Source organism: Aquila chrysaetos, chromosome 12, assembly GCF_900496995.4.
Source record: "Aquila chrysaetos chrysaetos chromosome 12, bAquChr1.4, whole genome shotgun sequence".
In the NCBI taxonomy this organism is placed as follows: Eukaryota; Metazoa; Chordata; class Aves; order Accipitriformes; family Accipitridae; genus Aquila; species Aquila chrysaetos.
This window is the reverse complement of record NC_044015.1, coordinates 24,106,797-24,119,971: the sequence shown is the minus strand read 5'-3', so window position 1 is coordinate 24,119,971 and position 13,175 is coordinate 24,106,797. Positions and strand designations below refer to the sequence as shown.

Genomic DNA, 13,175 nt, shown 5'->3' with positions numbered 1-13,175 from the left:
TAATGTGGTTAAAATGCTTAATGACTATGGAGGGAGCACTGACAAATGCTAGTGCTCTTTCCTGCTTTTCCTGTACTGGAAATATTTCAGGCTGAAGAACTTGCCAAAGAGGGTAGGAGATAAAACATATGGCTGTAGTAGAGCTTAGCTGGAGAAGGGTAAAAGAGCATGTGGTGAACTAAGCAACAACGATTTTCAGCTCCATTGGTTTTTAAAGGAACGCTTGCAGTTCAGCCCCCTTTGGGCAGCATTTTATTCAATCACCACTGCTGGGAAACGCACTAGAGGGATCTCAAGAGACATTTTAGAATGGTTAGAGCTCTTCCCAAACAAAGTCCCTCAGTGCCTGTAAGCTTTTGTTACGAAAACTGAGATGTCAGATAATTCTCCAGAGTGTGTAAGGGCACTTTGTTAAAAGAAAAGAGAAAATTAGCTATTTATATATAAATCGAGGCTAAATGATTAAGTTTGTGAATGTATGGTTGTGGGGTTTTTTAAGCATAATATTCCATACTGAATATAGAATTTCATCTGAATGTTGTGGTTGCAAGTATTTTAATTCCTTTTATGGAGCTTATCGTTGACATTGAACTCTGTCATTGAATATGACACAGTTGTTTCCTAAAGATGTGTTCAAGACTTTTTCTTACAGGTTTGTCTTACCTTGTTTCCAAGAATATTTTAGCTTTTAAATATGTATCGTGAGTGTATGTTATCTAGTGTATGTGCTCGCTAATAAGCTTTTACCTATTACCCTTGTTAAGTGGAATTTTAGGTTCTGGATTTCAAGTCAGTCAGCAATACTTTGTCATAGACAAGGTTATGTACAGAAATGTGAAAGTACCAGAATGTTAATGACCTTTTCTCAAGTAAATGGGCTTCTCTTGAAGAGACCCTAAAGTTATAATAGTAACTCATCAAACTAAATTATACTACAGTACATAAATATGTTGCTCTTTTTCAGGGGATAGAGAAGCTGTCTTTTATGGTTAAATTGGTCTCATTGAAACCTGAAGAAAAATGATCTATGCTTTAGTATTTGCCTGTGCTGACCTGGGTTAGTTAAACTTTGCTCATCTTAGTGCAAGTTTTGGAAAAACTGTAGATAGCTGAGGTCCCCTAAAGCCACAACTTTATGTCCTAATCCCATGAAGTCAGCTTTCTGCATTACAGAATAGGCAAATGGCCAAACTTAACAGGTCAGATTCTTGAACTGAAGTTACATATGCCTACACCTGGGAATCTCAATGTGTGAACAAAAAAGCTGCTTCATTTGCAAAGATGCTAATGACTTCACTTTGCAACAAAGATAAATTGTAAAATGAAAAAAAGAAAGAAAATCTTCTCCATTTGGGGCACATTTTTTTCTTTTTCTCCCAGTGTAAGAACATGGACATACTAGGTAAAACTGAAAGACAGCAAGCATGGACCTGTTCAAAGGAATGTTTTTTCACCAAATGTACATTTAGTACCAATAACTCATAGCTACTAGTTATTAGTCAAATTCATAGCAACATGTTAAAAATTGAGCTCATAGATGACAAGTATATTCTCATTGTAAGGATAAACAAACTTCTAGAAAAGGAAATAACACTCAAGACTATAATTTATCAATAGGTATAAAGAAAAATATACTTTTAAAAGATTGTTTTATATTAACCAGTTACATTACTTGCATCTTGTTCATAGTATCCGATGCTAGGGGTCTATTAGGGGATTACTATTTAGCATAATAATCCTGGTGTCCATCTGCCATTCCCTGTTGGACAGTGTTATTTTATCAAATTGTTTCCTAGAAATCCCAGGAAATGTAATCCTGCTGAGGAAAGGGTGGTGAGCTCCTGCATTGCTGAGTTTCTTTCCTATAACTTCAAGTCTGTTGCAGTCCCTGTCCCAGTTCTTGCACAGGTACCTAAGGGATGTGCTTAAATCGGCTGCCACAGCAGGCACTGTTTACAAATCAGGCCATCATTTGCTAATGGAGTTCTGCTAGCAAAATTCACAGCTGATGGTAATTAAATGGTAAGATAACTAGAGGAAAAGAAGTAGAACCAACTGTGTATGCTCTTTTGCTGTCATTTTTGGGTTTACTTTTTTTATTTACTGGTTACTTTAACCTTGGACTCCCCTGTATTCCTACAACTTCACTATCAGAGTTCACTTTCTTTGCAGGCTGGGCACTAGTCAGTTATTGGGGGGTCATCTGGGATGGAATTTTTATGCATCTTACTCTTTAGTCCTTTATCCTGTCAGCTTCTGCTGCTTGGATCCATCTGCTCAGTCTGAGCTCCTTCATAGAGTACTAAAACTCCTGCTGCCTACTAGATGGTGGAAGCAGTCCAGTCCAGCTGCAGTGCATCTTGCTGGGTTGAACCACAACATGCACAAACTAGCAACTAAGCAACCCACGCAGCTGTTTGCGATCATCCAACTTTCTTGGCTTACCTATCCTGCCCCACAGAGGCCAAGAAAGTGGAGATGTTCTGTTTTGGAAAGTTGCATATTGTTTGTTTTTTTTTTTCCTTTGGGTAGGTGAGGGAGAATTTATCCAAACTCTTTAACAGAAAATATTTCACTCTAAAACTCAAATCATGTATATGAAGTTTTGTACAGTTTTAACGTTTCCACATTATATGTTTATGACAGAAATCTAGTGACCTCTCTCATGGATTGTTCTGAAGTTACAGTTTTGGCTAGAGGCAAGACAAAGAATTAATGAACCATTTTTACAGAGGACTTGCACTTCCCTGTTTCTGAAAGCTTTGCTCTTCAGAGGCCTTGGTGTTGACACACAGCTTGTTTTTGAAAGTGACTGCCCTTCCACTGCACCTTATTATTTAAGGCTTCACACCTGTAGGTTGCTAGCCTTAGTCTGATCTGCCTGAAACGGTTTTTTTTTCAGCTGCGCAAGTGTTTTAGGACAGGTGTTGTACTGAAAGGTTACTCATTGTGGAAGCTTGACTGTTCATCCAGTCCAGTGACAGTAGTACATCAGCAGATCCATATTGCTGTATCCTGCTGGTTATCTGTGTCTTTTGACTACCTCCTTCATAAATAGCATATTGATGGCAATGACTAGTGTTCAGACCTTGCCAATCAATACTAACATTGAATAAGAGTTAATTGACACAAATAACTGCATCTCTCAGTTTGTGTACAAGAATGACACCTTCCTGTGCTCTAATCAATAATAACTCCATGTAGACCATTGAAATAAAGCTGCTTTCTCTATTTGACAGAGTTTTCCCAGGTGGCTTAGAGCTGTCTCTTCCATTGTGTCTCATCATAGCAGATTAACTGGAATGTTACATATGAATTGCCTGTCAAGATGATTCCATCAGGCATTTGTTGGTAGTATTTACCACTGTCATCAGTGTTGAGTCAAGACGTTCAGTCTTTGTTTTGTCTCTTGTTCTAGAAAAATGTAACAGTTTACCAGGTACGAGCTTTGTTGCCAGCTATTTCAAATAGTAATTGGTAAACATGAATCTTTTAATAACAAAAATAACCTGTATTTGCTGGAACTATTGTTTCTAGTTTGACATGACAATTCCTGTACGTGTAGTACAAAACATTGCTTTTCCTTTCATCGTTTAACAAAACTCAGGCTGTGGAGACACTATTTGAGTAATCATTGCTTCAAAATCTTATTTTGGTTGGAAGACTTGGATATTCGAGGAGAAAAATAGGATAATATTGCTTTAATCATTACTATCCTTAAATAAAATTTAATTTTATTAATTTTTAATATCTTTCTGAAATAGGGAAATGCAAAATGATCCTATAAAACATCTTATAACTGCATTCTTAGTGAACATTTTGAATATAATTTGGGGCAATTAGTTAACAGAATTTTACTTTTAACAATTGCAAGTACAAATACAAATACTTCTGTATACTTGCCCAAAGAAATTAAAAAAAAAAAAAAATCTTACTGAGGAAGAAAACCCTAGATTTGAATTTGTTGCCAGGTATTTAATTTTAAGCAACCTCCCATCTTCACCAGTGTGTGTAGAAGTGGGTATGAATGACAGGGTAGCTTCATTCTGGATCTGAATTTATACAAGTCTGCATAGAATGGAAGCTGAGAGCAAGAAGGAATCATCCCCCCAAACATAGGGAGGCACTTGCCCCTCAGTATTTCTGTTGGATGGTGCTGTCTGTCTGAATAAAATTAATTCTGCTAGCTTTTTTGGGTGCCTGTATAGCCACAGCTTTGTTTTTAGCTCTGGCTTTTCCATGAAATTGCTTGTCTTCAACACCACGGGTCATGCCTAAATTCAGCCATAGCAATTCATATATGAATTGTTTTAAGTCAGATTAACATGTGCCTTAAAGCAGATCTGGCTTATTACAAAGTTCAGCCAAATGGGTCAGTGGGTATAAAATGCAGCAGCACTTTTGTTGAGCACCGATGTGGTTCTTGGTTCACACCTCATTTTCTTGCTCTGATACCTGCACTGGGTCCCATGGCATAAATTAGAATTCCAAGTTTCCATTTTAAAAACAAGAATCATCAGAGGATTGTCTCCAGTATCTTATAAAATCCAGTCTGTTTCTGCAACATTAGCTTTTACAGCAAATCTGGATCTGAAGCCAACAGGGGGGAAACTAAGTGTAAGAAAGCCTGTCTTTTCAGAAACGCATGTGCAGTTTCTGGGAATTTCCCAGTGGATATGAGTGAGAGCTGAGCCCTCACAGCAGCCAGGACTATTTGTGAGATAATTCAAAAAATTAGCTTCTGTTCAGTCTTCCCCATCCCACTTTCATATAGAAAAAAGAGACATATTGGGAATTATGCAATTAGTCCATTACAGGATAAGATGAGAGAGAAGCCTGCAAGTTGGTGAATCGCTTAGATACAGCTGTAACTGCTACATTGTAACTCAGTGTATTAAGTCTTTCAGTGGTAGACTTAAATCAAAATTCCACAGTTAAAATCTGTTTAATTTTACTCAGAAATGTTCTGATTTTTTTTATTATTATTTTTCAGGTTAACAAACAGAAATATTATTCACAAAATGCCTGAATGGACTCTAATTGCTATTGTTTTGTTATCTGTGTAAGTACCCTTTAATGTCAAATATTCTCATACACAACTGTCTTAACAAGCCTATCGAGACAAGATTTAATTTTCAGATAAAAGGAGGGAAAGATTTCTTTAACTGGGGAATCAACAGAAATATTTTTTTCATGTAAATTAACTAAATTCTCTTGACAAAACAGTATTGTCCCACTTACAACAACATGTTAACAATGGACAAACTTAATGTTATGTTAAAAAAAAAAGAAAAGTTAAGCTTTAGGGGTTTTTAAAGAGGGCTGGTGGGGTGAAGGAGGAGTATACTTCACTCTCTTCCATTTGCTGCTAACAGACATTCTTCCCCTCTCTGACAGTAGGACAAAATGGCATTTGTATTGTATTATTTGGATTTGGCATAACTGTCACACTTTTAATTTCTCATTTTATTTCTAATTTCTTAAAAGGTTTCATTTTCATTATTAAAGTCAAATTATTTCCATAAAGATATGGTGTGCTTCTAAATATGTTCGTTTGAATATTCTAGCAAACTTAACTTTGAGAGGGGAAAGCTTTCTTAGCAGCTCCCAAATTTCTCAAAGGAATACTGGGACCCAGTATTTTATTTTTATGAGGATTAGCTTTATTGCTTAAGATTATGATACTACAGTGCCTACAGTCCTTGTTAGCTGTTTTGTACTTACTGTGGAATTAAATTCTTTCCAAGGGTTTTCCTGATGGGAAGTCTGATTTTATTATAGTGTCTTTCAGTAAACTTCTACACAGCGGCATGATCTATAAAAGGTGTAGTCATATGCCTCAAGTAACTTCCTTAATTTATATTTTCCAAATTCGTGTACATTTCTGAAGTTAAAGATATAAACTTTGTACTGCATAAAACAGTTCTCACAAATTCATATTAAACATTTAACATTAGTTCACCTTTTAAGAAATCACTGGTGGTTTCACACAGTGTCAGGCCCTGCCTTTCAGTAGGGTTAAACCATCAAGCAGTCTTTGTATGTCTTTCAGCTTGAATTACAAGACTGCAAAAATCTTATTCCAGAGACTGTTTATTACCGCACTGCTGCTGTTTCTTTTGGGCTTCCTGGGTCACTGGAGCCTGTAGGACAGAGGAGTACTTACAGACATTCACAGGTCAAGAAGTGTTGTGGGCCAACCTCATAGCATCCCCAGTACTGCACTTACTTTCCTTGATATTACTTCAGTCTGACACATTGTTCTGGCTTTCCTGTCCCAAGGAAGACTATACCAGCAGGCATTAGAGTAGGCTTCAGCGAGCCTTACATCTGTGTCACCCAGCCAGATACCGCTCAAATGATTCATTAAATCAGAACACAGAAAGTAACTTTACTTGAATGCCTTGGCATGAATCTTTTATCAACTATAAGAACAAATCTTTTGTCATTTTTACTATATATTCTTATGGTTGAATTGGTAATTTGTGAAACAGATCTTATGAATTTTTCAAGTAGTTTCTGTACATTTAAGGAAATGGTGACTCTTTTGATCAGAAGTTAAAATATGTTGCTGGTCTCTCCGCGTATGATGAGCTCTAAACGTTTACATACCTAATGATGGTTTTACAATTGCTTTAAAATGTTATACAAGTAGCAGGCAGTCTTGGTAGCCATCAATATAAGGCGAGTATAAGTCTCTTTACTTCTGCTTTCTAAGGGTCCATCCCTAAGCAAATGAATTATATTTGATCCTAAAATAGAGTAGATTTTATTTCTAATATTATTCTAGTGAAATCATGAATAAAACTCCTGTTGACTTCAGTTTATTGTAAGGTTCTTGCAAGCTCATGATATTCAGATTTTGAACAACTTCTCTCAGCCCCCTCTTAGGAGAGGATGTGGAAGAACGTAGATGGGGTAGAATGAGTGTTAAGATTGCTCTAAGATGATGATCGAGTGTTGCATCATTTCCAGAAAGATTAAAACAGAACATTTAATTATTTGGAAATTCTAATCAAACTTGAATATTTAGTGGAAGCCAGAAGTGTGCAAGGAAAGGCTACTGAGGACCTGGGCAACCCCTCGCAGACAGGTCCTCAGATTGTGGCCCTTTCTCACCTTCTGCAGTCTGCCAAGGAGTCTGTCATATCTTACTAATATTGCTCATAAAAAGAATTACAGTCTATTAAAGTCTCCTCCGGCTTCCCCTTAGCTATACTGAGAGATGATGCATGTTGCAGCACGTGCAGTGTCATTTAGATCGCAGAGTTGTATGGGGCCTGAGTTAGAGTGACTCTTTACTAGCTTCTGTCACTGACTGCAGAGTTGTATGGGGCCTGAGTCAGAGTGGCTCTTTACTATCTTCTGTCACTGAAAGAGGAGAACGTTTTCAGAATAAGTATTCACAGGTCTTGACCTGGTCCCAGACACAGGATGGCCATTTTACTCCTAACACTAAACAGTGAAGTAGCATAAGCAACACCCTGGAAGATGATAATACTTCCTCTTTCCAGGAGGATGAAAGACCATATTACAGGTACCTCGGGGTGCAAGAGGTATAAAAACAGAGACTACAGAAGGCAGAGTGAGCATGGGATTTCAGCGTATACCTCAAAAAAACCTAGTAAGACCTCAAGTATTTTTTGTTTTGTTTGGAAGGGGGCAGGGTTGTTTTGTTTAAAGTAGCAACTGTTGGACTTCGCTTGTACCCCATTTTGTGCATCGATATTGTGGCTCACCACTTCCTTCTCATATATGGCTAGTGTGTGTTGAGGACTCAAACAGTGTACCTAACTTCACAGTGCACTTTCAGAGTGCCCTGACCCTTTTTGTGATACGCTACTGGGCAGAATAACTATTATCATTACTGCTGTATTGAATTCAAGTGTCATCACTGCTTAATACTTTGTATTATGTTGTGATAATACTATCCTCTCTTCATTGGAGTGTCCATATTAACTCTGTAGGATACAGCATGTTGGATAGTCATAATACCTAATTTTGGTGCTTAAATTAGACCTAGGCTCCCTTTATAGTCTGCTGGTCCTTGAGAAGCTATTAAAAGTACTTAAGTGTCCTTGAGTCTATTGACAAAGAAACCTGGGCTTCTAATTCATTGCTCTGAAATAAAGTGCCTGAAACTAGACAGTGTGACTGTCTTTCTCAAAGTATAAAATGTTGGAGATCGCAATAGTGGAGCATTTCCTCTTCCTAGTGAACAGCTGGATTTATTCAATCAAATTAGCATATAAAGTGTGAACAGCCAGACTCAGCCTTTATTGAAAATCTAGCCTGAGGCACTCCGGTCTTTACGACCAGCACATTCAGCAATGCCGTATCGACCTTCTTAGAGTACACTTTGACAGCCAGAGAATTATGTTCAAATAATTGCATTCATGCCTATCATGGAGTGGTTAAAATGATCTGTAGATCAAATTTCTTATTTATTTGCCATTTGTAATAATTTTGGCAGTGGTAGGTTTCTGTGTCTTCCTGTTGCGATGTTTACTATGTTAAGCAGACTTTTTTATTATAGTAATAGCCGCTTTATAATGTACTGTAAAACAGAATACAGAAGTTGCATCTTTTTCCCCCAAAGAACTTTGCAAGATATCAAATGAAGCGGATAGACAGATAACAAATACAGTAGTTCAAGAAAGAATGGAGAAAGCAGTGGGAAGATTGGTTGCTATACAAGCATGGGCACTTGCTGTTTTTAGTGTATACCCCTGGTACAGTCTAATGGAAAGCTTTCAAGATATTTTCAGGAAATGTCTGCTTTCATCTTACTTATCTGAGCTGGCTGGTTCCAGTGAACTGTGGTCAGCTTCATTTACAAAGCCTGTGCAAGAGGTTCCCCCACTAAAAGCTTTGAAGCATTTCAAAATGTTCTGGGATTAGTTTATAAGCATTCGGCTGCAGTATTTAAACAAACTCAAAATGACCATGATCACTAAACAAAAGCCATCATTATATGTGTGCAGCCACTTTAGATAAATGTGTCATGTGGAGATGTACTCTAGAGGTTTACTCTCTTGGAGATAACAGTTCAGGAACTGGAGAATCTTGGGTTCAAGTAGACGTTTTTACTTCTTTGCACACGAGAGCACATCTATTGCTCAACACTGACATTTCTAAATTAGTTTAAGAGGAATTCAGATGTCTGCAGTATCACTACTGTGTTCTTGTCTGAAAATGTCTGAATGCTTGAAATGTACAAATCTAATGTATAAATACATATTGGGTATGAATCAGACTTGCAGAGTGACTCTTTTTCCTACAGAAACCACATACAAGTCAGCTGGATGGTTGTTTATTTAGCAAGTCTGATGACAGAAGATTGGTTCCAGGTTTCAGCTGAGAAAAATCATTTATCATTAACCTAGAAATATAATTATTTCCCATTTTGAAACAGAGTTTGCAGGACCAAAAATCCAAAAAGTCTTTATTTTATAAAAGTGTTTGAATGTGGTCATAGTATTGTCTCTACTCTTGGTCTCTGTATCTATAGAGATATCTGTAGAGTTATATTATTGTGTGAAATAGAGAAAAGGTAAGTTTGTCTTAACACGTTAGAAAATTAAAAAGTATATTCTTCCCTTTTTCTCTCTTAATAATTTTAGGTTGTCATTTGGTGAGTGTGAACTCAAATAGGTTTTCTGTTAAGCAGTTCTTACTTATCAGCACTTTCTGAGCAAACTCAAATCTGTTTGTTTGGCATATTGTGGAGGAGATCAGTATTACTTTACTTCCTCCTAGCATGTTCCAGTATTACTTAGGAAACATATACAGAACAGTATTTTGAGGGATTTGCAGTGTTGTTAATCGGGACATTAATCAGTGCCAACTTTAAAATATCTTCATCATTCATAAGGGAGAAAATAGAAGAAGAAACCTTAGCAGCTTCAAAGCAGGTGTTTTTCCTTATACAAAAAACCCACGCTGTGTTGCTGTAGTGCTGTTACGCAGGAAAGTGACACTGTGGATTTCATTGCAGCACACACAGCTGCAGTCTCTTTCCATTCTAGTATCTCTCATGGATGAGAAATCGCCTTCTGAATGGGAGATTTGGATGTGCTGTGTAACTTTCATGCATGCCCAGCACAAACTCTCTGAGGTGAGTCCAGGATAATTAGTTCCCCTTTACAGTTCTGGTCCTTGACCTCATCAGCAGGAGTGGAGCCTTAGCACACGCTGTCTCCTGGACTTCTGTTGCATGGAGTTAGGGGGATTGGCTCAGAAAGCTGTCTTCTCTGCACCTGCCAGTTTTGCTGCCCGGCGCAAGGGAAGAGCAGGGTCATGGCTTTCTCCCAAATGTCTTGGAAATCCCTCCAAGAGAAAGAAATCTTCATGTTCCCAGCAGCTGTATGTGTGGGCATTCAGACTGAAGTCATGCCCAACTGTGCAAAGCTGGTGTGCAAAGTCCATCACCAGTATTAAATTGTCCTTCATGGTGGTGTTCTTCTGACTAATCTTTTTGTTAGAATCTAGAAATACTTTTATGTTGAACATAATTTTGGATCTTCTGCTTTAGTCACCCTGGGAACTTTATATTCCAAATGTACTTGTGAATTAAGAATATGGTAGTAGGGAAAGTACTTTCCTCCGCCTTTTGTGTGAGTAAACAAGAGATTTTTGTTGCAACTTCTGTTTCAACCCTGTGAAAGATAGCATGCTAGATTTCAGAAGACTGCTTTATCATGTTGACTCTTTGGGGAGCGAACTCAGTCAGTGAAGTTGATGTCCTGTTGAACTCTACACCACAACTATGTGCTGATCAAGCACATGGAAAAATTGCCCAGCCCTATTAGAGAGAGAACCATTTAAAATTTATGTTTCTTGAGAAGGTATATATTTAGAAGATTTCTTTTGTAATGTCATGTTTTTCCTCATTCCATAATTGCTGCATACAGCTTTGCTTATTGGAAGTCATGTCACAGCACAGAGTAAATTGTACAGTTACATGGTAATATAGACAGTTCTGAACTAATGCTGCAAGTAAGACATAAGTAATCCACACTGTTAACAGCTGCCCTAAACTTAGTTTTAAACTAAATGTATTTTAACTTCATCCACTGAGCAAACTGAACTGTTAATTTTGCAACTGAATCCTGAAGCTGTAGACCTATGAAAATATACTTGCTTCCTTATTAATAATTAATCTTAATACATTCAATGCAAATATTTTTTTATCATGAAACATTACCCATCTGTTAAAAGAAAAACATGACTTTGACACACACTTGCATCTTTTATTTTCAGAGTTTTATCTTAGTAAACTTTCTAAAGAACAGCCTACATTAATAGGGACATGACACATAGGCAGTGTTTTTGACTTACAGGAAACTTCATCGTCAGATGAAAATCAGTGTTGATTTGGCTTGCTGTTTCTGAACCAAAAAAAATGTAGAGGTACACATCACTGGAAAGGTTACTACGGCTTCCTAGCACGTGATCCCCAGGCATTTTGTACCAGCAGAGTTTTTAGCATGGGTTTTGGATTAATTGGTTTGCTTCTGTGCAGTCATAATGGTACCTCTACTAGGCTAAGTGGTGTGTCATTGTCTTCTCTGGCACTTAAATAAATTGGCACTTAAATAAATTGTGCCCAAAGTAGAAATATTGTATTCCTTAACTCTTCTGGAACCACTATAACAGAAAAACGTTGATTGTAGAAAATCCCTGAAAGAGCATTATCTTTTGAAGATCTAATCATTCCTCTCCTTAGAGTGCTTGATGCAGATTATGGAATATAAAGCCTTGTAATGCTAGACAGTAAGACATGCTGTCTAGAAAGACAATACTTCATTTTGGTGGTCCTAGTTTGCTTTGTCATATTGCAGTTGAAAGTGTCAGACCTGACATGGCAGACAATATTTTTGCTATGAAGTGTATAATGGTTTTTAAGGAGGAAGAATCCTGAAAGTGATTAAAAACTATGAAGATCTTAAAAATCTTGCTTTATGAATGAATTATGTCTTAGAAAACAAAATTAATTGAATAACTGAGCTAAGTTATAGTTTGCTTGGATCAGAACAGTTTAAGTGGTCCACAGACCTACTTAAAGACCCATGCATCAAAGATCTATGTCAGTTAGGGGGAAATAGAGACATGCATTTTATTAGCTTTCATATTGATAATGTTATGTTGGAGAATGTTGGTGTTCCTGTAATATTCTACAGTGACCAGGGATAAACTAAAAATGACTCATAGGCATGAAAAATATGGAGGGGAGAGGAGAAGATTACAACTAATTAATTCAGAAAGGAGGCAAATTATTTTTTATGTAATGATTGATAGTAGGCAGTACACTGATGAACGGGAGACTTGTTTTCATTTCCTAATACTGTATGAATCCAGTGCAGAGGAAGTTTGTACTTCTTGTTAGCTTGTTACTTCTTGAGATACAAAAACATTTTGACACCCACTGGTCTCATCATGTCTGGCAATTAAGTTCTGATCCTGATGTGGGATGTTAACAGTGAAGGCAAAAAATGTACAGTATTTTCTGAAATGTGTTCCTTTCATATTTATGAAAACAGAAAATACAGCCTCTTTGGGGAAGGAAGGAAGGAAATACATGTCACTGACAAGCAGATGATGTATAAAGTGTATCGTTAGGTGATGGGGTATGATGAAGCTCTTGGAATTTACAGACAATCGAAGCTAGCAGATAGAGCATCAGGGTGCAGGTGGCTCTTTTGATATGAAGCATATAATTAAAATAAATACTTGGGCTAAGATGGCAACCAACAGTTAACCAGAATGTTGTATATATAAACATAAAATAACTATATATTCATAAAATTTTGCATGGCATAATACAAAGAAACTGGAACACTTGTGTCCGTAACAGCACATGTTCTTCTCTTCCCATTCCTCCCAAAAGCAAAAGTGTGCTTTAATTGGCTGGTAGCAAACATAGCTAACCAGTATATGGGAGCTTAGTCCAGAAACTGCAAAGTGTGTATGTATAATTACGTACTACTAGGTGCAAAACCAGCACTGATGGAAAAACTGTACAGATGCTCAGTTGTTACTGGGATCTCAGTATGTTTCATTTCATTCTGAGGTATACCATGCTTATAACCTATGTTCCACAGAAATGCATCTCTCTTTCGCCCTCTCTGTCCATCTCTATCCATCTGAACGTTTTAGGAAGACACTGCATAGAT

The 13,175-nt window shown here is 37.2% G+C and overlaps 1 protein-coding gene across 9 annotated transcripts in view; it reads left to right on the top strand.

Annotated features, from left to right (window-relative positions):
• RPAP2 (RNA polymerase II associated protein 2) overlaps nt 1-13,175 on the top strand; it is a 41,891-nt gene that overhangs the window by 14,478 nt on the left and 14,238 nt on the right. For 8 of the 9 annotated variants that reach the window (XR_005933727.1, XM_030032874.2, XM_030032875.2 and 5 more), the window contains one exon: nt 4,994-5,062. The exons of the other annotated variant lie outside the window; for it this stretch is intronic. Coding sequence is in view for 7 of the 8 variants with exons in the window: in XM_030032874.2 (XP_029888734.1) it covers nt 4,994-5,062 (69 nt within the window). In the remaining variant the exon portion in view is untranslated. The remainder of the gene's footprint in view (nt 1-4,993; nt 5,063-13,175) is intronic. 9 annotated transcript variants of the gene reach the window in all.